Consider the following 23,829-nt stretch of genomic DNA (forward strand, 5'->3'; position numbering starts at 1 on the left):
GATTGACATCTTTAACTATTTACCATTTTCACTTAATTAGCTCACTTTGTTAACATTTTATGTTAAATCCAAGGAAAAATGCATCATGCACAACAGATGTCGTGTAAAATGTTTATCAGACTCCATATCAGATGTGTAAAAATATAATTATATTGCCATTAAATTTTGTAAAATTTTAGAGGAAGAGTATATTACAAATTGAGTGGTAGTTTGAATAAGGTAATTAGTATAGTCTCACAGTTATAATTATGATTCCTTGTAATTATATAGACTACTTTTACTTAGTACATATACTCAATGTAAAACTCATTGATGGGTTGTACTATAGTACATTGATATCATTGTCACAACATAAGAAATCGATAGCCACATTTGCATTATACCCTAATTAAGAAAACTACTCACAATTGGGTCTCTTGTAATTGATAATTTATATAAAGCAATTTGACCTTCTATGTATGCACCCAATATAGAACTTGATATACATCCATACAGCATCTTTACAATATAAACCGAACGAGGTAATTAACGCGTACAATATGTATGTATTTAAGTTTAGTAAGTAATATGAGCAAATGTAGAGTATTAAGAATATTAGCGGATATCTATATATATATATATATATATATAGGAAGTAAAGTACCAAATTCTAGAAAACTATTCACCCTAGGAAAAGTCTAACAGGCACTTTATATTAGGATTATCCCTCCATGATCCCTCCTCTCCCCAAGAGGGCATCTTGTTCTTTGTAGATGACTCACTTGCACAATTAATTCTCTCTTCTTCTTTTTTTTCACCTTTCTATTACTATATTAAACTCTTTTGAGATATAAAATCAAACAACTTTTCACGTATGACATACTCATGAAGGTTCCTTTGGCATCAGAAAACATAGACTGGCGATACTCAATGAGAGGTGAGGACTGAGGTCAAAGGAAATTTGAATGACCCACTTCACAATATCATAAGCAAAAGTCTTCTACTGCTTCTCCCATCCTCTTAGTGCAATTTATCTACCAATCAGATTGAAAAGCACAACAAAATATTCCACTCTAATCTCCAAATGCTTTTCTTATTATATTTAATTACGAAAATTGCAAAATTAATCCATGTAGTTGCACTAATTTACAATAAGCTCATTAGGGTTTAAAAAGTAACTTAAAACTTCTTATGGTAATTAAGCATAAATAACAAGTAACTTCCCATGCTTCGAACTTTTGTTTGAAATTTTGACGGAAACTGACAAAATGCTACATCAGCACCAGTAATAGCACGACACTTGTCCTCTATAATAAATATAAAATATACAACACATATACAATAAAAAAACATATATATAGTGGATGGTCAAACCACCCCTAAATTAGCCAAAAGAGGTAGCGAAACACTCCCAAATGCTTTTGAAAGTGGTTCGGCGAAGATAGTTTATGTTTGCCACAATTATCCTTATTTTTGTTGGCCTTCAGCTACATTATCAATAAGATAGCAAGAAAGAAATGTTTATAGAAAGTAGAGATGGTAATAGAGATGCGTTATTACCTTAACTTTGAATCACACCAATAGGTCACCGCTCTTGCCAAATCAAATCAATCGAATTTCTTGACAAACTTGTTTGAGTCTCACGACCTTGGTTAGTAATTATTGTAAAAATAGGCATTATATTCATGCCCATTGTGGGTTTGGAGCATGACACTCTAAGACCGAATCATCTCAAATCTCTTATTTTTCTTTCCGCCATCACAAGGTACGTAGTGTACATACACTTTACTAGGTATATATATATGGGTGGTATATTAAAGCGAAAACTTCACATTAATGAAAAAAGGAAACAACGTGATCCATGGCAATCCAATTGGAATCATATATATATATTCCACTATCCAATATTTTGATCCTAAGCAAATTAGGATCATCCGCTTCATGAAACTCATGATTAAAGCGTGATTAGCATTCAGATAACCACTAATCCAGACACTTCTCAAGTGGTGTACGAGGCAAACTTTTTGTCCACACAGGATGAGCATCCAAGTAGATATATTGACAGAAAATGTCCCAATGGAATCATGATTTCCGGAGTTTTCCACTGCAAGTTTAGCAACGCGTGGAGATGGGAGGAACGAGACGTTTTGGACCACATAATCTCAACCCAATACTCGAGGCAATGGTGCTTCTAAATCACACAAGGAAAGACAACTTGCATGGGGGTGGTTTGTGCATGAGAAGGGTTAAGTATATATATGTTACTTCATCAACTTCTCTCTTCACCTTTTTCTTTCTGTCTTTAATTTCCTCTTATGGCAGCTAACAAATTATTGAAGAAATTCATAAATAAATGCGGAAATAAGATAAAAAGGGAAATAAAGTAAAATAGACAAATTCTTAAAGGAATTTTACGTGCATGGTTTGGTCTATAACCTACGTACACAGATAAAGCCCAAAAGGTTAAATTATGCTCTTATTCAAATGATATTTTTTACAATACATGGTACTCACATTTATAGGAGAATTGAGGTAGATAAGTTTGATAATCAAATCAAATTAATTTGATTACCATCAAATCTAATTACAATAAAATCAATCATCAAATCTGATTGTAGGAGATTACAATCAATTACAATGAAATTAAATCCATCCCCTAATATTCTCTAACAATTATTGGGTTTGTGATATAAAATAAATTAAATAATTAAATTAATTCTTTCTCATAAGTTCAAACCTATAGGATAAATAGTAATTCATAGTATCGCGACACAAATTCTAAGTTCGAACTTTATCTCCAACTTGCATGGTGGTAATTAGGGTGCGTGCACCACCTTCTTCCACTTGTATTTTAATAGAAAACTCTATTTTTATCAAACCGTTTAACTGCTACAACTGATTCCCAGCCATTTTCTTCCTTTTACCGAAAGTTACATAAAGCTTCTAAGGGCAGCTTGTAAAGTATTTTGAAACCCTATTGGAGGTGGAGACATAAATTCCACTACTTAATTAAAGATGAGAAGCATTATGCTTTTGTTGAAAAGCTCTGTGGAATTAATGGGGATAGGTTGAAACCAGAGTCGTGCCTATCTGAAAAGGATATAGATACCCACCAATAGACCTAAAAAAAGGAGAACATTCAAGTATATGGTAACCCAAATCTCTACAAGAAAAGATGGTGACTTATTAGGGTGAAAGATATGTATTCGAGATGCTTAAAAATATACAAAAATACCAACTTGGATTCTGGATAGATTTCCCTATAGTTAATCATCCTCTTTACCAATCATACATATAAACTAGAAAAAAAAAATGTAGCAAATTTATGAACCTTCTATGCTAAAGACAACACAGCATATTTTTTTACTAATTTTTTTTCTGTCGACATATGGCACGCTCGCAATATTACAGTACTCCATGTATGATGTTGGGATCCACCACTTACGTTCTCCATGCGAGCAAGTCATATGTATGTGGTCTGTCTCAATGTTAAAAACGAACGATATATGTTTGACCACTGACACACTCCATTACATGCACTTATATCTATACACAAATATAAATCTGTCTCTATGCATGCATGTCAGCATATGCATGTGTGTTTATAATTTTGAATGTACATAAATATATATAAATATATACATATCGGACTTCTTGAAAGTATATTATAATTAAAAGGGAAGCCTATTTAATTTCTTCACTCCCATTTAATTGTGTCAGTTGGATTGCTGATCAAGGTTGAGAAGTATTGTGTAAGTTGAAGAAGCTAGCTGCAATATATTATATATGTGCTGCATTACGTTGAAATGGCAGCAGAAAATTAAGTTTAATTTACTTGGAATATATTAATGAAACTTGGAATAATATGTACTATACTTTAGGAGCTTAATAATATATGTTCTAGAGAATGCATATATTACAATGAGATGTCAGACAAGCTTTCAATAAAATGATCATAAATAGAGGTTCAAAGCTCCAACCTTATAATTTCTTATTATTTTTCCCTTTTTCCCGTACATTAATTTAACTTAGAGTACTCAAAAACCACTCGTTTGGCTTCTTAAGCCACTTTTAAATTCAACTTTAAAGATATGGTTCCATTAACTTGAGTATCATTCTTGTATTGGTCAATGTCAGATGGAATCAGATTTATAGTAAAACTATATATATGAAACAAATGATATATATATATATATATATATATATATATATATATATATATATATATATATCTCAATCTATATCTTCGGTGCATTAACACGTGTTTGCTCTAAATTTTTTGAGATTTTATAGAATCAGAGCATCATCCACATATCAAAATTGGCTGGAACTGTGATGATCAATTGTGCTCCTGTTGAGGAATCACGTTCAATTATTCTTGAGACTCATTTGAAGAAATGTAATTAGTTGCTTTAACAAAGTGTTGGATGCTTGTCACAACTTTTCAAAGTTTTAGATGTGAAATTCCAAAAGATTAGGTCAAAGTACTCCCCTTCTTCACATAGTGATTCCTCTTACAAAGCTCATCACTTCAAAATGGTTCGGCCTTTTTCTATCTTTTTTGTGCATGCTTCTATAACAGAAGAACCTCTTTGGGAGTCTTGGGGTTCTCAAAGGCTGTTCTTTGGAGAGATAAAAGAAAGAGAAAAGGAGGGTGTTAGTGTCATTCTATACACTCACACACACAAGGACAACTAGGTACTCTCGATAAAGCCATGGACACCCACTTGGGTTCTCTCATCAACCTTTAGTAAAAGAATCAAGCATTACACCTTTTCTCTTTCTCTCTCTCTCTCTCTTTTTTTTTTTTTTTTTTTTTTTTTAAATAATCAAAATAAAAACCAAAAATAACACTATTCATTGCAGTAATACATTCGAGTCTTTTTTTTTTTTTTTTTTTTAAATGAGTAAAATAACAATACAATAACAACCCAATACGAAGGGAAAAAAATAACACTATCTATTGCAGTAATTCATTCTAGCTATAGCTTTGGAGAGGATTCTCAAGATGAAAGGAAAAAAAATAAAAAAGCTGCTAGTGATGCTGGTGGAAGTTGTGAGTGCATAAAGCAGCGGAAATGTATATTTAAAACCTTCACCCTAAAGCCAATATACCCTCTCATCAAATGCATATTTAAACCTTCAATCCACCCATATCTCATGGAAGCCAAAAACACTCCATTCTTTCACAAACATGACCACCACCATGCGAACTGCACCCAACACCATTTGCTTCTCCAATTACCTCTATTCCCTCTACCAAACACCTCACAGGCTCAGAAAGAGAATGTTGGCCACTTGGACTCCAGACCAGGAGCTCAACCAAGTGAGGCAAAGGTCTGGAGCAGACATGAAGAGGAAGCTCAAGTGGCATGATTTGATTGCCCTTGGTGTTGGGGGCATGCTTGGTGTTGGAGTGTTTGTCACAACTGGTCGTGTAGCCAACCAGAACTCTGGCCCTTCTGTCTTCTTATCATATATCATTGCTGGAATAGCAGCACTTCTTTCCTCTTTGTGTTACACCGAATTCTCCGTTCAAATTCCAGTAGCCGGAGGTGCCTTCAGCTACCTTAGAGTGACCTTTGGTATGCATATATATATATATATATATATTTGTTTATTTCTGTCTCACAACTCTTTCTCTACTTTCATTGCCCTATTCTTCAATTTTTCTTCCTTTTTCGCGATTTATCTTGAAATGATCATGTATGTAGGAGAGTTTGTGGGTTACTTTGCTGGGGCAAACATACTTATGGGATATGTATTATCCAACGCTGCGGTGGGAAGAACTTTTACTGATTATTTAGCCTGGGCTTTTGGAGTAAATTCTTCAGACACATGGAGAGTCAAAGTGGATGGCCTAGCAAAAGGTTATGATATGTTGGATTTCCCGGCTGTCGCTCTTATTATCCTTCTTACTCTCTGTCTATGCCATAGGTAATTTGATTTCTTACCATATATAAGTTTATTATTCACTTTTCTTTCCTGAGAAGTTATATTGATCTTAATTGGTGCACAAGTTTCTTTCATTGACATGGGTTAGTGGCCATTCGGCTTTTTTTTTTTTTTTTTTTTTTTTTTTTTTTTAATGTCAGCTCTATTTATATATATTGATGGCAGATTTAGTATATTATTCTTGTTGTTAGTATGACAATCATTGATGTCGCTGGCTACTTATTATCATCATCATTATAATCATTATTGAATGGACAGAAATTTCCTCTAAACTATTTATTGGACTATCAAGGAATGGTTTTTATTGTTGCAGTGGATTTTGATTTTGATAGTGATTGAGGGTTTTTTTTTTTTTTTTTTGGGGGGTTATTGCAGTACAAAGGAAAGCTCTATCTTGAACCTTATTATGACAGTCTTTCATCTAGTTTTCTTTGGATTTATCATATTTGCTGGCTTCTACCATGGGACTGCCAAGAACTTGGTGAAGCCAAGAGGACTAACTCCTTGTGGTGTTAGAGGTGTTCTTGATGGAGCAGCCGTGGTTTACTTCAGCTATATTGGCTATGACTCGGTTTCAACAATGGCAGAAGAGATCCAAAACCCTTCAAAGAGCCTTCCTGTGGGAATTATAGGTTCAGTTCTCATTGTTTCTGTACTATATTGCCTCATGGCCTTGTCTTTGTGTATGATGGTTCCCTACACTAAGGTTAGTAATCTAAATTTGATATCTCAAACACATACTTTGTTTACTTAAAGAATATATAGGCCAAAGCATATTAGACAAACTTCAAGCCCTCTTGGTGCACATCCTAATTTATAGGCAAAATTCTTCAATTAATGTTTTATAGATACCAACACAAGGATCATTTGCATTCGCTTTCCAAGGTATTGGATGGAAGTGGGCAAGCAATGTTGTTGGGGTAGGCGCAAGCTTGGGAATTGTTGCTTCTCTTCTGGTTGCCATGTTAAGTCAAGCTAGGTACCTTTGTGTTATTGGAAGGGCCCGGCTAGTGCCAGCATGGTTAGCCAAGGTTCATCCTTCAACAGGCACCCCATTGAATGCCACTCTCTTCTTGGGTAATTAGTTAAATCTTAATTTCATGCCTAATTACATGCTTCTCCATGAACTTTAATTACACTCCCAATACATCCCAAACAAGAAGACACAAAAAGTACTAATTAATCTAGATTGTTTAGTAATATGGATCACAAGGAAAATCTTTTATGATACTTAATTCCCACCCCATATATTTTCTTATTAAGCAAAAAATATTTTGGATTTTGGGATTTGGGAGTGGGATTAAGTTTTATGATAACCTTTTTTATATCTTTTTACCACTATCTGGTTCATGGTCTATCCATTTTCGAAAGTGGGGGAACAAGACCACAAAAGAAAAAGGAAATAACAATAGAAATAGTAGTAACACTAAAGAAAATAAAATATTCAATATTCTCAAACCATGTTTTGCTTGTAAAATTCACATCAGTACTAGTACAGAGGCCATCTTTATTAATATTGAGAATTTCGAAAGAAAGAAAAAAGAAAAAAAAAAGTCCACCCCACAAACTCGTATCTAAATCTTGTAATTCTGTTTCAATCACCTAAATAGCTGCATCTAATTAAGGGGAAGAAAATAAAGACAATGCCCAATTATATAAAAACTAATGGAAGAGCTTCTTTATTTATTTAATTACTTTCTTTCCACAATTAATGCATCCAATAAATTTATCTTCCTGTTCCAAGTGCTGAAACCTCAAAAACTTAAACTAATATCAATAGATGAATTTAATTATCTAATTAATATTCTAACACTTTTCCTTAATAGGTGATGTTCAACACATGAACTATTTAATTATAATAAGAGATAAATGATAAAGACAGATTCGAATTCAGGATTTCTACTCTTATGCTATATTAAATCACTATTTAGATCAAAATTTAATCATTTAATTTATATTCTTACACACCATATTTGTTCATCGTGATGCAGGACTCTGCACAGCTACAATTGCACTCTTCACCAGCCTCGAAATAGTGATTGAAATGATAAACTTTGGAACACTCTTGGTGTTCTACCTTGTGGCCAACGCTCTCATCTACAGAAAATATGTGATCATAAGCCACAACCCCCCTATCCACACCTCCTTGTTCCTCTTCCTCCTCTCATCCTGTGCTTTTGGCGTCTCCATATCATGGAGGCTCAAGCCAGAATGGTGGAACCTTGTGTTATTCACGGGATCCATGATCATCATCACTGCCATCTTCCACTACATGGTACCATGTCGAGGACAAGGCATGGAGTGGTCGGTGCCATTTATGCCATGGCCAGCCGCCACATCAGTCTTCCTTAATGTCTTCCTCATGACAACATTAAACAAACTGGCATTCCAAAGGGTTGCTATATGGGCATGTTTGATAACTTTGTTCTATGTACTATATGGTGTTCATTCAACCTACCGAGCAGAGGAGTTTGAGAAGGGTGTTGATGCTGAAGTGAACTCAAACTCATCAACACAACAGATGGCTAAGGTAGATATTCAAGTGCTTTGATTAAAGCATTTGTCCTAGGCTGCAAAAAAAATAAAAAAGAATTGGAAGTTCTGTTAATTTTTCAACATCTTTTCTTGTTTCTCTTGAATGTCGTTTGAATCGGTCTCTTTGTTTTAGTAAATATTGGTTGGTTGCATTTTCTTTCTTTTTCCTCCATCTGCAATGGTGATGCCACCATGATCATACAATGGGTAGGATGTCAAGACAATGGCCTTTTGGTAGTGGAGAAGATGATTGAGGTCATTTTGGGCCATATCAAGCAATGATGGACACAATATTAATGAACCTCTTGGAAAGTATGATGACCCTAGTTCTTCAGTTTTGTCATTTTCTAGCTCATCCAGAAATAGGAATGTCAAGAGAGAGAGAGAGAGAGAGAGAGAGATTTTACGTTCAAGCTAGCATTTTTTTTCTTTCTTGTTTTGTTAAATCAGGCTAAATTTGTGTTGATTTATGACGGGTTTGCATAGGTGTCAAAAATTGTTAACTCTTATATCGTGTGTCGAGTTTGATTTATATTGAGACATAAGTATAAGAATGTATAAATTAACTTTAATTAGACTCATTTAATTAAACGGGTCAGACTCCTTAACTTTAATCTACTAATTTTATGTTGAATTCATGTCTAGTTAGCGAGCGAATCATATCAAAAATAGCCAATCCTAAAAAAATTCATAATGAAATAGTAAATAAATAAATAGCACAATAAAAATGGTCCACCACTAGGGATCGAAGAGCTACATCTTGCCCTTGCTTCTTGATGATCAAACCTCTAGGGCTAGGGGTATTAAACTTTAGTTCTTTAGTAGACTGATAATAATCACAAATAAGCTTTTGGTAAAAGTTGAAATGTCCTATTACAAAAATTATATACAAATATAACTACCAATTTTTAGGATACTGCAAAGTCTGCAATGCGCTGATAAGATGATCTCTTGATCACAATCATGGAGAATTTTGATGGTGGGTCATATGGTCCCCCTATTTATTCAAGATATTATTGATTGTACCCTAGCTAGAGAGATCAAATATATATATTGTGGTTTGTTGGTGCCACTGCAATTAACAAAAAGAAGTCAAATCATCTAGTTTTCCTTTGCTTCCAAGTTTTGAAGTGTGATCCAATATTGGAGTCCTTATGTTTAGTGTATTTTAATTATGATCACCTTCTTTATCCCTTTTGAGCTTTCTGTCATGTCGTTTTTGTAAACTGCTTTCTTTTTCTTTTTCTTTTTCTTTTCTTTTTTCCCTTCCCAAAATTGGTTTGTAACTTATCATTAATTAGCTAGGTCATGACCTGGCCTATGTAGTTAGCCCATTATTGTATCTAGATTGCCCATGCTTAACATTTCCCTTTTTCTTTTTCTTTTTCACTTTGAATATGATTTTGTTTACTTACTAAATTACCAATAATTGTTAATGCAAATGATGCTAAATGTATGGTTAAAAAGAAAAAGAAAAAGAAAAAAATGATGATAACTTGTACAAGTTCATAATGCTGCATAATAAAGCAAACTTTTGGTATATTCCTTTTCTTTCCACCATATTTTGCAAAAATCATATATATATATATATATATGGCTAAACATTTACAAATCTTTTAGATATTGATTTGACCCAACTGCTATCAAATCCATCAGTAAAACTGCAATATCAAAGAGATATTTTTCCTATTTAAGGAACAAAAATAATGATGAAAAGAACTCATTGATGCATTGGGGCAGAACTAATTAATTAGATTATATATATATATAGGGGAGGGGGCAAAACCCAAAAGGAGTTGCTTGGGTGATTGGAAATTAGCTTTAAGGAGCCACTTCATTGGACTTAATGGTAAATTAGCCCTGGAATGCTAGAAATATATATTTTAAAAAAAAAAAAAATCTAAACTCGACGAGGACCAAAGCCCTAATAATGAACAAAAAATCATCACAAGGGAATGTTAAAAACAGCTGAATAATAATAATAATAATAATAATAATAATGTCATTTGATTCTTAAGCTAACTACAAAATAACATCTGCAAACTTGTATTATCCATATTATAAAATCTACGTACGTACGGTGGAATAAATTTAAAACGCCTTTTTATTTTTCTTTTCTTTAAAAAAAAAAAAACACCATTTGGGCACAAAAGGGTCTGCTATAGTAGTAATGGAAGAAGAGTAAGACAATGGCATTTGGGTCAGAAAAATGAAAAAGCAGAAGAACATGGTCCGGGCCTAGATCTTCTTTTATTTATTTATTTGTATATTAGAAAGAAAAGAAATCATTTTCCCTTTTTCTGCCGCGGAAAAGCTAGGGTACTGGACTTTGTCAGGAATATTAATATTTGGTATTTCTCACTCTAAAGGCCACATTCGGCCTTTCTCATTTATGACAATTTCTTAAAAAATAATAATAACAATAATTTATAAAAAAAAATCCGAATGGGGATTGAACCCGACGTGAATCGAACACGCAACCTTCTGATCTGGAGTCAGACGCGCTACCATTGCGCCACGGATCCCTTGTTGTTAAAGCCTTACTTATACTTTATATAGATGCTAACCATTCAAAAATGGTCGAACCCTCCAATTGAGCAGCCAGCCAATGGCCATCACTTCCCAAACTCTTTTTGTCAGACGCTTTTTGCTTTTTGTCTCATGATCTTGGGCGATGACATGTTGCAAGTTCTAAAAGTATTTCTTTTTATTTGCTTTTCCAAGCAAAGTTCTAAAGTTTCAGTATTTTGAATTTTTGATTGTGTTAAGACTTTAGTTTATCATATGCCACTAGCAAGTTCTTTGTATAATGGACTCTATTAATTAGTCCCTACGGATCCATGTATTTGCGATCCCCCCATATGTTTTACGGTGAATTTAAGAGCGATTAGAAGTATTGCAGTTTTTACTATGAATCTGTTATAAATTGCAGTAACAAACCAAGTAATATTTATCATGTTAGTCACTAAAATAAATAGCGACATGTGACACATACCATATTAACTACTAAAATATAAACTATAACAATTCATGCCACATGAGCTAATAAGAGCATTCACATCTCGCTCCGAAAATTTTAACTAAAATATCACTTCTTTCCATTTTGAAACTAACATTAATGGAAGTAAATTTCTTTAACTCAATCTATCAAACCAATGTCTTGTTAAAATATATGATTTTCACATACATTTTAATGCATGCAATAATCATATGCTCTATTAAAAATGCATATAACAATCACATTCTTTAACGTCGTATGTCAATTTATTACAATGGGTTAAAAAAAATTTAGTCCAACTTAGTTGGAAGAAACTTCGTCCAAAAAATTACACTAACAAGAGAAGAGCCTTCATTTTTAGGCATAAGATTTTATTACAGCAAAAACTCTGCATTCACAAATATAAGAAAAAACCAAATACAATTATTGAGAACTTGAATGAGCACAAGATAAAAAAACTCAAGTATCCCATATCATAGAATGATTATCTTTGCCCTCTTTGAAAGTTTTTAACCGATTTTAACCTTTTCTTCCTCAGCCTCTCAGCTATGGCAAATGCAAGCTCAAGTGACTGTGATGCATTCAGCCTGGGGTCACAGTGTGTATGATATCTGGAGCTCAAGTCATCAAAAGTCACTGTCTTTGACCCTCCAATGCACTCTGTTACATTCTGCCCAGTCATCTCCAGATGAACTCCCCCAGGGTAGCTCCCCTCTTGTTCATGAACATCAAAGAAAGCCCTCAACTCATCCTGAGACAAAACAAAAACACCCCCTGTTACTACCGTTATGAAGAAAAGGGTTGAAGTATTTATCAGTCAATATTGGTTGATCAGTTCTTACTCGGATTGCATCGAACGGCCGCGTCTTGAGACCGGAAGGAGCCTTTATGGTGTTCCCATGCATGGGATCACTAACCCATGTGACAAGAAGCCCAGCCTGGCGCACAGCTCTAATCAGATGGGGGAGCTTTACCCTCATGTTATCTGCCCCCATTCGCGTTATTATTGTTAATCTTCCAGGCTTGTTATGAGGGTTGAGAATTTCACACAATTTCACAAGCTCCTTTGGATCCATCTTGTCACTCACCTGCATGACCAAGTCCAGACATCAACAACCAGAGAAGAAAATGTAGAAAAATATCACCCCACTAGAGTGACAGCAACTGTGCCCACTCAATCACTTCCAAGGCACTCAAGACATGAAAGCCTCAACGTGGTAAGAATTTCTACTCTCTACATAGAAACATACTGAAATTCTTCATAAGAAGGTCAATTACAACAGGGATGCCTATAATGAGAATCGAAAGAATAGCTCAAAGTATCAAACAAAGAGAAGGAGGCTGTTATGTCTCCCTGAATTATGGACACATGGCTGCATGTTAGATTATGAAACAAAACAAGTAATACATGAATGTTATGGATTCTACATAATGTATGATTTAATCTGCCATCTCCCTTGGTCTCCATTTAAAGGCCAACAAGACAAAGGAAAACAAAACTGCGCACAAATAAAATCCTCTATCTTGCTGACAATGAAAGTGAGCATTATTGAAATTATAGACAATAACATCAGCACTGCAGCATTTCATCAAAATTAAATTTATAAATTTGAGGTTGACTGTATAGATTCCCAAGAGCGCAACTACAATTTTTTTTTTCCACCAAGTTAAGTGCAGCTGCCACTTACCTTTATGCCAAGAGGATTGGAAACACCCCGGAGGAATTCAACATGTGCACCATCCAACTGCCGAGTCCTCTCACCCACCCAAAGCATGTGAGCAGAACAGTCATAGTAACACCCTGATGTTGAATCTACCCTAGTCAAGGCTTGCTCATAAGGTAAATGGAGGCATTCATGAGATGTCCAAAACTCAATTGTGTTCATTATGGGATGATTTACAGTAACCCCAGCAGCAGCCATGAACCCCAGGGCTTCATCTACTCTTTGTGCAAGTTCAATGTACCTTTCATCAAACAGTAAGTTTTAGTAAGTAAATACAAGAAAGCAGCATGGAAAAACCTAAAAAATTAAAATATATATATAGGACATTAATTTTTTTGACTCCAAAGGGTACTTCAATCGGCTAGAGGTCATGCTTTATGAAGCGAAAGTCACTAGTTCGATCTCTCATTCCATCTCTATTTGAGGGGTAAAAAACCTATTAAAAAAAATTTAAACAGAAAAAGTTTCCATGCAACTGCTTGCTTTTAGAGAATCCGGGACTACCCAAATAACAATTCTCCACTTCCATTAGACGAGGCAGAAGGTTATTGACGAGATCATCAGAATAATCACTTCATAGCAAATAGAGGCACAAAGAGTGTTGTGTGGGACCAATACATGGGGGTGGAACTAACCCACTGGAAAAATTGAAATTGCCCAGTTATTTGCTTCAAGAAAAAATTGCATGAAGTGAAGGAATATCTTTTCAAAAGTACCTGTCCCCCTGCTCACTGTGTACCACAAAATCAAGATTCCACTCTGAAACTCTCTGCATGGCAGCGTACCCACCAGTGGCAAATGCTCTAAGGAGATTCAGTGTGCCAACAGATTGGAGGTATGCTCTGATCAACCTTTGCGGATCAGGTATTCTAGATTTCTCATCAAAGGCATCACCGTTGATATTGTCTCCCCGATAACTAGGAAGCTTCACACCGTCTTGAATCTCATAAGGTTCTGACCTAGGTTTTGCAAATTGCCCTGCCATCCTTCCTACCTGTTTCATATTAAACAAAGTGAAACAGATATACTTGTATTATTACACAAGGCATCATAGATGTGATTTTAGCAAACAAGTCTATGCATATGTGATTATAGGATCTCCAAATATTAAAAGAAAAAGAAAAAGAAAAAAAAGGCAACAATTTTCAGGTAGATTTAGTTGAACCACCCCACATCTAGAGTTAGTTTACCATATGTAAGCAGAGCGCACATATACATAAGATAATGCAAAAAAAAAATTAATAGAACTTAGAGTTGAGCTTTATAGTTACTAAACCTCAAATCATGACGTATTAGTGAGAACCCATTTTACCAGTTTGGGAAGCAATTAAGGCAGATGCTATGGGAGATAGTGGGCAGGAAATGCTTCTGAAAAACATGATGCAAGAAACATTACTGGAAAAAATACTAAAATTATAGTCAACACAAAGATAGACCAGAAGTACAAGGAACATAGTAAGGCCAATATTTAAAATCAAGTACAAACATTTCTTCCACTATGAATTATTTCTAGTAGTGGGTCCTTCACTGGTAATTCCATAGCTTCACCTTTGACATTCGTTCTCCAGGGTCGAACTACTTCAATGTGGAGAACAGGAAACCAAAACCCACCTTAACCTTGTTATTAGTACCAAAAAATACTTCCCTAACCCTGAAGTAGTCGTGCATGCCATGTTGAAGACACAAAAACTAAATAGTATTTAGCCGGGCAATTCTAAACATTATTTTTCATCAGAATATTGTGATGCATCATGCATGTAACAGCCATTCCATTCTATGATTCCTACATATTCTTTAAAAATCAAGATGAGCATTTCGATGGTAGTAGTTTTAGTCATTCATCATTTTGCAGCTATAAAAGTTTGAAATCAAACCAGAATTAAAGTATAAGAAAGCGCCCATGCATATATATATATATATATGGCGGGAGACTAATAGAAAAACGACGAGTGACCCATAAGTAAGCAAAAGAAAGGATAATGTATTTTAATCCGTGGCCAAAACCTGCTAACAGCCGATACTATACGAGTCAAAAGGTCAAACTAATATATTTACAACAAATCCAAACGAAAGACATCGATTTACAAACACCCAAGTGATCAAAAAGAAAACCCGATTCCCCAAAACCCACAAAAACAGTCCGCATGACACAACACAAGTCCAAAGCAAGACATCGATTTCCAAAATCTTAAAGCAACAGACAGACAACCAAATCATCAAAAAGAAAACCCAGCTCACCAACACCGACAAAGCTTTTTCCACAAAAAATGATGATAGAGAGTGAAAAAAGGAAAGAAAAAGAAAAAAGAGAGTACCTTGATGACGGGGATTTGGGCGCCAAAGGTGAGGGCGATGCCCATTTGCAACAAGACCCGGAAAGTGTCCCGAATGTTATTCCCATTGAACTCCTTGAAGCTCTCGGCGCAGTCCCCGCCCTGAAGCAAAAAGGCCTCGCCCATGGCGGCCTGGGCCAGCCGCTCCTCGAGCTTGCGGGCCTCGCCGGCGAACACAATGGGCGGGAAGGACTCCAGGGTCTGGATGACCGACCTGAACTCATCCGGGTCCGGGTAGTCCGGGAGCTGGCGGGCCTTCTTGGACTTCCACGAGTGCGGGGCCCAGTTTGAAGGCCCAGATGAAGTGTTAGCGTTGTCTGTGACTGATGATGATGATGAGGAAGAGACGGATGGGGTGTGTTTTGTGGTGGTGAAGTGGAGAGGGGTGAGGAAGTGGGGTTTGAGAGCGAAGGCTTTGGTGATCGTTGGGGGGGTGAGATTAACAGAGCCCTTAAGAGTAAGAGCCATCTCTTTCTCTCTCTCTCTCTCTCTCTCTGTGTCAGAGATGGTAGCGGAGGTGGATGTTTTCGTTGAGGGATACTCTTAAGAATATAATAGATATGGATCCAACTTACACGCGGTTGACAAATATGCTGTTAAAATTTGAACGGTTTAGATTTAATACTAGTAGTTTTACACCGACGATGTTGATTTAACAAAAAGGCAAAGCAAACGGCGTTGGATTAAAGAGACTGAACCACACTCGTTCCTCCACCACCTCTTGCTCTCGCTCCCACCGCTGTGCCTTCCTTTCCCATCTTTCCTTCTCTCTCTCTTCGAAGATTGATGTTAGCTTTGCTTAAAAATTTGGGTCTGCTTAATATTTTCATGGATTTGTGAGTTTGCTTAAAAGCTTTGTTCCCAATTACTCCAGTAATTCCACGGACATCTCCCCATTTGGTATCAATAGTTTATGAGTCTGGGCGTGGATGTTCACAAATATGGTTAATATTTTCTTGGATCGGTGAGTTTGCTTAAAATATTTGTTTCGTCAATTACTCCTCTTTTTGGGGCTTTTGAAGAGGAAAATAGGGTGAAAAAAACACTGGTAATTGTAAAGCAGCAAGGAAATAAAAACATGGAAAAGAGGAATATGAAAGGAGTGTCCCTATCCAATCCATTTTGTTTCGTCTTTTTTATCCCTTCCATGCCCAGCGTCTTGTCCTCAAATTTCCTTTCCAGAAACCCCTTTCAGCAGAACACAGACTGAGAGAGCTTGAGACTGAAATATAAAATGGTGACTGGATGAAGAAGAGCATTCTGTAATAATCGTCTTTCTCCCAAATCTCTCTCTAGCTTCTCATTCCTCAAAGCCTTGTGTCTCTCCATAAGCACCCTTCCGCCAGAAAATAAACGGCGTTTGTTTTCCTTTCAGTCAGTCACAACGTCTGATTAAACTGCTATTATTAAATCTAGACCGTTCAACTACTAGTATTAAATCTGGACCTTTCAAATTTTAACAGAGCAGCTATGCGGTTATTTTATCAACCGCACGTAAGCCGGATCCAATAGATATTTTTCTAGGATAATATATTTAATATATTTATATATTAAATCAGAAAGTTTTCGTTGGGAGATAACCGGATAATGTTGCTGCTGAACAGGGTATTAGGAGGTGGACGACGTCGTTTCCAGAACAGAATAGAATTTTCCTGAACAAATTTGCACGAATATCTTTAATTAGTTACTAAGCACTTTTTTTTTTCCCGAGCATTTGCATTGACTATATTTTAGCTAAGACCAATTTGTTTTTATTTTAATTACCTACTTTTCAAAAACATTTATCTAAAATTTTCTTTACTTATTAAAATAATAATATTGTTTTTTATATAAAATCTTTTTTCATTCTCTCCCATTAGGTCCGATCTCTCTCCACCAAGCTCTTTGCTCATAGCTCGAGTCTCGACAAGCTCGCCAAGAGTGTGTTTTGTGAATAAAAAAAGTTTGGAGAAGCTTTTTATTTTAAGCCTACAGATAGATTAGCCAATGAACAGTAGCCACGAAAAACTCTTATCTAAATTTAGATAAAAATGTTAAACCCATTACATTACAATTTAAAATTATTTTAGTGTTACATTTTATACATACAATATGTTGCCAATGGAACGGCAAATTAATCTATTTAATTGAAGAATTACAACACGGGAAAGGTAGATGAGGCCTTAATCACCTATTTCTTCATCTCATAAAACCCTAAATACAAAATTGCAATGTGCCCCAATGAATAACAAATGAATTAATCAGGTGTTACTTCTTAGCCTCATAACAAGGTTGGATACTTTGCATCAAGGAACTCCCTGAGAGTCCTAGCACCTTTCTGACCACCCATTAGTTCGGCTAGCCTTTCTACAGAAAGAAGGGCAAGTTCTGCCAAGCTATTACACCCCTCCATTATAGCCCTGTAATTTGAATCTGTCACGCCCGGGAGACGTCTCAGAAACTCGATGGCAGATGTATTGTAGTTTTCAGCTCTGCGAAGAAGAACGTAATATACCATCAAACTCATATCCTAAATGAAAAGTGAAATGAAACATTCAACCTCATTAATCAAGGCAAATGCAAAGCCGAACGCAATATATCATCAAACCCTGATCAGTAGGTCAGGTGGTTTTGGAGGGGGTGATGGTCTGGGATAACAGTAGATTTTAGTTTATCTTTCTTAATGAAGCTTTTGTCCTCTATCTACTGCATGCAGCATGCACCATTAGGCCTCAAAGTGCTCTGTTAAATATATCCAACAATTTAGCTCATCTTTCAGCTTACTTGCTCAAGGACCAAAACTTATGGGTCTTTTTATTTTTATTTTTTATGTCGGGAAACCTCTTCAAGACAGAACCCTTCGAACCCATCCCTGTAGAGTAAACCTCAGTCCCGTGCACTGCACCCTCAGAAGTTTTTCTACACGGAATTGATTAAATCGCTGACTTTTTACCAAGAAGTGTAGCCCCAAGGGATTGTTTACACCCATAAGATGTCGAACCTTGGACCTTGAAAGGAGCAAACCCTGAAGACCAAGGCCTTCACCACTTGGGCCAACCCCTGGGGGTTTTATGGGTCATTTAACTTGGGCCAGACATGAAAAATGTTCTAGATTCACCGCTCAATCCCAGCTAATAGCAGTTACTACTAAATGTTTCTTCCCATACTCTCTAGGAGCATCAGATTGAAGTAAATGTTTGAAGTGAAAACCAAGTCAAATTTATGCAACTCACCTCACATCATCTTCCACAATACCATCTTCAGAAGGAACACCGACTCGAATTGCTTTTGTGTCATCAGGTTCATCTTGATTTGCCTTAAGTGTAGCAAATATTTCAGCAGTGGCATGCAGACTGCGAGACCAGATGATTCGCAAGCGGGGAAAATGTAGAGCAAGTAATGACAGCTTAGATATAATACTATTTGGCGTAACATCATCACCAATATCACTTGCGGACTGCAAACAAAAAATCCAAAAAATAAAACCAGCAGAGTATTAAACCTAACATATGGCTTTCTGTGAAACAAATGTAATTTAATTACCTGAAAAGAAAAACTTTTGTCTTGTGAAAACTCAATCAGGAGAACAGGTATTCTATAATAGCGGACCATTGTCTCTACTTGGTGGTAAAGACGGCCTGATGTGAAGCTCATAAAAAGATCTTGGATACTCTTTCTCTCCACACATATTAATGGTGAGAGAATATAATCCCCAACTTCCAAGGTTACTGGTATTATGCGCATGCCCTTCTGATGGAGAACATTTGGAAGGCTGCTCATAAATTCCCTCATGTCTACTATGACCTGAAAAATGAAAAACCCAAAAAAAAAAAAAAAAAACAAAACAAAACCTAAGTACACATTTTCTGGAGTGAGGTCATAGAAGAAGCAGAAAATCGCACACCTGCATCTCTTTCTCAATTTCTTTTCTTCCACCTGCCTTTCTCGTTATTGAGTTTTGGGAACTTGAGGCTTGTGGCTCTACAGAAGAATTTAGTCCCAGGCAGCGCCCATCCTGATTCAAACCCAGGTGACACGCACAACATATGGAAAACATAAGCACTTAATTTGACCATGAAAAAAAATTATAAAATGATCAAGAAAATAAACTGAATTGTGTTTCATGGACAGAACGAAATCACTTTCAGTACTGAAGCAACAGAGTGTAATATATTTCACAAATAATGAGTAAAGATATGATTGAACTTGAAAAGAAAGGCAGATAAAATTAGGTTTTTGCAGGTTTAAAAGTGAGAGAGGAGATCTCTGCAGAATTTTCTACAAAAGATTTTAAGGTCATTTAAAGAATCATCAAAATTAACACGCCAAGAAGTGAGAATATACAAAAAAAAAAAAAATTGCTACAAAGATAGAACAAATTCACATTAGCAATAGCAACTACATGAATTCGATCTGATTTCCTGCAATATCAAAACCATGTCCAGTACCAATACCTTGTAAACTAACCTAAACACGTAGCATAATAACTTTGATAATTGAGTTTCCAAGAGCATCCTCTTCATTGAAAATGAAACAGAACTACAGAAGCCACATACCTGATCAACTGGAATTATCATCATTGATTTCTGCCTGATCAGAGACTCAAAAGCACCATTCTCCCTGCGTATACTAGCCTCAAACTTTTGTACTTCAGTAGAATCTTCATAGAAGAGAAAGTAAACTTTCAACTTCTTTGACGGATTCTCAGCTTTGTAGACTTCAATTTCCCTGACAAAAGTCATGTCTGGATGATAAACAATAATAACAGAGGGCTTCAAAATGTCAAGTATAGGCTGATCACTTTCTAGGGCATAAAAATGCACCGGTGGCAGCGGCTTAGCAGTTCTGGATCCTGTACTATTCGACTCTTCAGTGGTATGCTTCCGAAGAATCGGTTCGTCTACAGAGGCAGTGTGGCTTGCGGCTTCACAAAAACCACCTGCAGCCACTGGATTGCTTTCATCTTTTTCACCATCATTTTCTGAATTTGAAATTTCAACTTTAGCATCTCTTGCTGCTTCCTTAATATGATTATTGTTTTCACTCCCTGGATGTCTCTGAAAATTAGCCACGCCTTTCTTATTCCTTACTTTTCCTTTTCCTTTTCCTTTTCCTTTTCTATGTCCTACAATGCCATCATGAGGCTGGGGATCTTCTCCAACAATATGGTCCTTTTTGGCTTGATTTCTTATTTCTGATGCAGCTGCCATAAGTGCATCGCGTTCCAGCTTGTTTATGCAGTTGCTAGCTTCTGTGTTCTGTGCAGGTGTTATCGGGACCACTCCATCGAGAATCCCAAAACCTTTAGGATCCTTTGGTTTCTTTTTATAACGTGTTTGTATGTCACGCAACTCTACTTTGCTCAGCAAGTACTTCTCCCATTCTTCCCGCATGACCTTCAACAGGAAATATATAATTAAATGGGCATGTTGTTGTGCATCCATTCATTACCAATTGCTAAGGAAAATGTGGGAAAAAGAAAGAGTGTCCACCAAAAGCGCATAACTAGCAATTATTTGGCACAAGCACAAATCACTTCTAAGATAAGCCAAAATGTATTCATCAATATTATTTAAAATTCTACTTACATAATGCTGCTTGAAAAAATTGTTTCATCACTTATGGAGTATTGACTTTTAACAGCAAGGTCTAACACACAAAATGCGTCTATCAAAACCAGTACACTATTTGATTAAAAAAAAAATAGTCATGACTTTCAATTAATAACTAATTAAGTCAATTAAGGTTGTTTCCATTCCCTGTTTTCTAACCCTTGCCACATTCTCATCTCAATCTTGCAGAAGGCGGCACTCCTAGGAGGATTACAAGATGCAAATGGCTTGTGGACTTGGTTTAATGATTGCTAGTCAATTGGCTCGACTAAAGAACAAGATATTTCAAATAAATAAATAACACACTAAATAAAATTACAACCAAGTGTGGGACAAAGTGAATATAATACCCATAAAGAATAGAAGGGAATCTAACAAATGAGAAAAGAATGTGGGAAGAACCTTCTGTGGACTGTTCAAGATGCATTCTTCAAGTTGCATGCATGAGTGTTCATCTTTGCAGGCCACTAGAACAATACCACTATCATCCGCTTCACCTTCAACCAGAAGCTCTTCTCTTGACAAAGCCTGCTTTTGTCTTTCCTCTTCTATCTCTTCAAGAATCTCCTGTAATAAAATCATCACACCCAGATTTAGAGTGAACTTCCAATATCGAAGAACTTCAAAGTTTTTGAACCTATAATCATCAAACCGAAACAAAAGGAGAAACTAATACCACAAAATAGATATGAAATTTAGGGCTGAATCACGCTCATCTTTCCTTCGTAATAAGTCAGAAAATCAACAATGTTTCACAACTATAAGAAAAAAGTAACCAACGGACAGCAAAGAAAATGGAACTCACTCACTCACACGTAACAACTTCCACTTTGGTGCCTCCTCCAAGACTTCCTCCAAAACTAACCCACTACCTGCTATGGACGACGAAGCACCACCAGCTGCTACAAATTCATTTAGAGAAGAGTTAGAAAAATGAAACTTTAGACCATATTTTTCTGTGATTTTATTTTACGTCTTTTGTTTTCCGTTCTCGTAACAAATGTATTAACAAACAATTTAAAACACAAAAACACAAAAATAGTTTTCACATTTATGTCAAGTCATAACACTTTTTAAACCGAAAACAAAAAACACTCACTTACCTTCTTCCTCATTCTTGTCACCCCCCTTGGATTTCCTCTTTTTGCCCGTCACACTCTTACCCTGCCCATGTACTAGTTTCACACCATCAGACCTCACGAAACGACAAACCCGTTTCTTTGCATACTCAAAGATCTTATAGCTCGACTCTGCAAATATCCAAACCGACCGAAAACTCTCCGACACCCTCAGTGTATCCAAATACTTCAAATAAGTCACTGCATCGTACCTACCCAAGTAGTAATCAATCACCCAAAACCATCATATTAACACAATTTTCACATCAAAAAATCTATTTGTAACTCGTAACGAATTCACAGTGAATCAAAATGGAAGCAGAAGAACCTAACGAGATAATCCAAGAGCTTCCTCAGAGTCTTCAAGTCTGAAACGAGCTGCTTGGTCTTCTTCCCCAATGTATGCCAGATGGGGTCGAGCTGGTGCCTCACGATCTCATCGAATGACTTGAACAGCCCATTCTCCACCGTGAGATCCTCCACGTCGACCTTGTTGGTCTTCCGCATCTCCTTGAGACACGCGTCCATGACCTCCAGAACGGCCTTCTGGATCCCCACCATGGCCCGCGTCATCGGAACCCGAACGTCGACAACCACCGGCGGGTCCCGCTCGAGCTCGTCGGCAACGTTGACGTGGAACCTGGGCCAGAGGTGAAGCTTTTTGACATAGAGGCACTTCATGGTGCGCTCGGCCTTGGCGAAGGCGGAGACCATGGAGTGGGGGCGGTCGGAGAAGGCGAAGATGGAGAGGGCACGGTGGAGGAGGAGGCGAACGGCGAAGGCGTCGGGGGAGGACTCGGAGAGGGAGTGGGCGGAGGGGACGACGAGAGCGGACACGAGGGAGGGGGAGAGGCGGCGGGAGAGGAGGTCAACGGTGAGGATGCGGGGGGTGACGAAGAAGGCAGAGTTGGAGGCGTAGAGGGAGAGGCGGTTGTGGGCGGGGAGGTCGGCGGAGAGTTCGGAGACGGTGCGGGAGGGGAGATGGTGGAGGATTAGGGATTTGAGGCGGGGATTGGAGGGGGAGAGAATGAGGAGGGTGCCTTCTGGGGAGGAAGAATGAAGGAGGACGAGGGAGGAGATCAGCTTGGGGAGAGAGAGGCCGGAGGAGAGGACCACCAGTCCGCCGTTCGGGTCATCCAGGAGGTCTCCGATTATGAGCTCGTGGAATTGGACCATGGTGGTGCTGACGGCGAAAACGGCGTCGTCTTTGGCTTGATTCGGTTTCTTGGAGGGGGCGGGAGTTAAAGGGTTCCTGGGTTTGGGCGCGGAGTATGCTATTGCAGCCAGCTGCCAGTGAAAAGCTTTAAAAACGATGGCGTTTTTCTAGAATTTGAATAACGTACAGCCGCCCTCTCCAGCTCTAGTTCTTTACTCTATTTAGAGCATTCTCACCCCCCGGACCGGATCCTAAAATGGAAGCAAAACCAGTATCCGGTTCAATAACTTAGAGAAAATGCTTGCAAAAATAATAATTTAACGGTGAAGTAAAATGTAGATAATTTGAAAAAGTGGAATAGCCAAAATAATAATAATAAATAAATAAAAAAGATAGAAGTTTTAGCAGCCTACTTATAGTAAATCTTGATCTAATTCAAC

The 23,829-nt window shown here is 36.9% G+C and overlaps 3 protein-coding genes and 1 non-coding gene across 5 annotated transcripts; 1 reads left to right on the forward strand and 3 right to left on the reverse strand.

Moving 5' to 3' along the window:
* Positions 1–5,160: 5,160 nt before the first annotated feature.
* LOC132174160 (cationic amino acid transporter 6, chloroplastic-like) lies at positions 5,161–8,485 on the forward strand. The gene is made up of 5 exons (XM_059585854.2): positions 5,161–5,564; positions 5,694–5,916; positions 6,310–6,640; positions 6,783–7,011; positions 7,926–8,485. The coding sequence occupies exons 1-5, from the start codon at positions 5,174–5,176 to the stop codon at positions 8,483–8,485; spliced, it is 1,734 nt and encodes a 577-aa protein (XP_059441837.2). The 5' UTR covers positions 5,161–5,173.
* A 2,437-nt stretch (positions 8,486–10,922) lies between these two features.
* On the reverse strand, positions 10,923–10,994 carry TRNAW-CCA (transfer RNA tryptophan (anticodon CCA)). Its single transcript has one exon. It is a non-coding gene; the product is annotated as a tRNA-Trp (tRNA).
* Positions 10,995–11,801: 807 nt separating this feature from the next.
* LOC132176185 (phospho-2-dehydro-3-deoxyheptonate aldolase 2, chloroplastic) lies at positions 11,802–16,037 on the reverse strand. The gene is made up of 5 exons (XM_059588322.2): positions 15,507–16,037; positions 13,908–14,185; positions 13,156–13,432; positions 12,310–12,555; positions 11,802–12,218 (listed from the first exon to the last, which is right to left on the reverse strand). Exons 1-5 carry the CDS (start codon positions 15,990–15,992, stop codon positions 11,952–11,954), a joined length of 1,554 nt encoding a protein of 517 aa, XP_059444305.1. The 5' UTR covers positions 15,993–16,037; the 3' UTR covers positions 11,802–11,951.
* Positions 16,038–17,675: 1,638 nt separating this feature from the next.
* Positions 17,676–23,567, reverse strand: UVH1 (Restriction endonuclease, type II-like superfamily protein). Of its 2 annotated transcripts, none has more exons than XM_059588265.2 (9): positions 22,562–23,567; positions 22,219–22,445; positions 21,929–22,014; positions 21,518–21,682; positions 20,060–20,899; positions 19,408–19,518; positions 19,047–19,307; positions 18,737–18,960; positions 17,676–17,995 (listed from the first exon to the last, which is right to left on the reverse strand). In XM_059588265.2, exons 1-9 carry the CDS (start codon positions 23,407–23,409, stop codon positions 17,785–17,787), a joined length of 2,973 nt encoding a protein of 990 aa, XP_059444248.2. In that variant the 5' UTR covers positions 23,410–23,567; the 3' UTR covers positions 17,676–17,784. The 2 variants fall into 2 exon arrangements, with proteins under 2 accessions (XP_059444248.2, XP_059444247.2); XM_059588264.2 differs by having other exon boundaries at positions 21,929–22,017.
* Positions 23,568–23,829: the final 262 nt, after the last annotated feature.

The sequence above is a fragment of the Corylus avellana genome, chromosome 3 (assembly GCF_965113065.1).
Source record: "Corylus avellana chromosome 3, dhCorAvel1.hap1.2, whole genome shotgun sequence".
Taxonomy (NCBI): domain Eukaryota; kingdom Viridiplantae; phylum Streptophyta; class Magnoliopsida; order Fagales; family Betulaceae; genus Corylus; species Corylus avellana.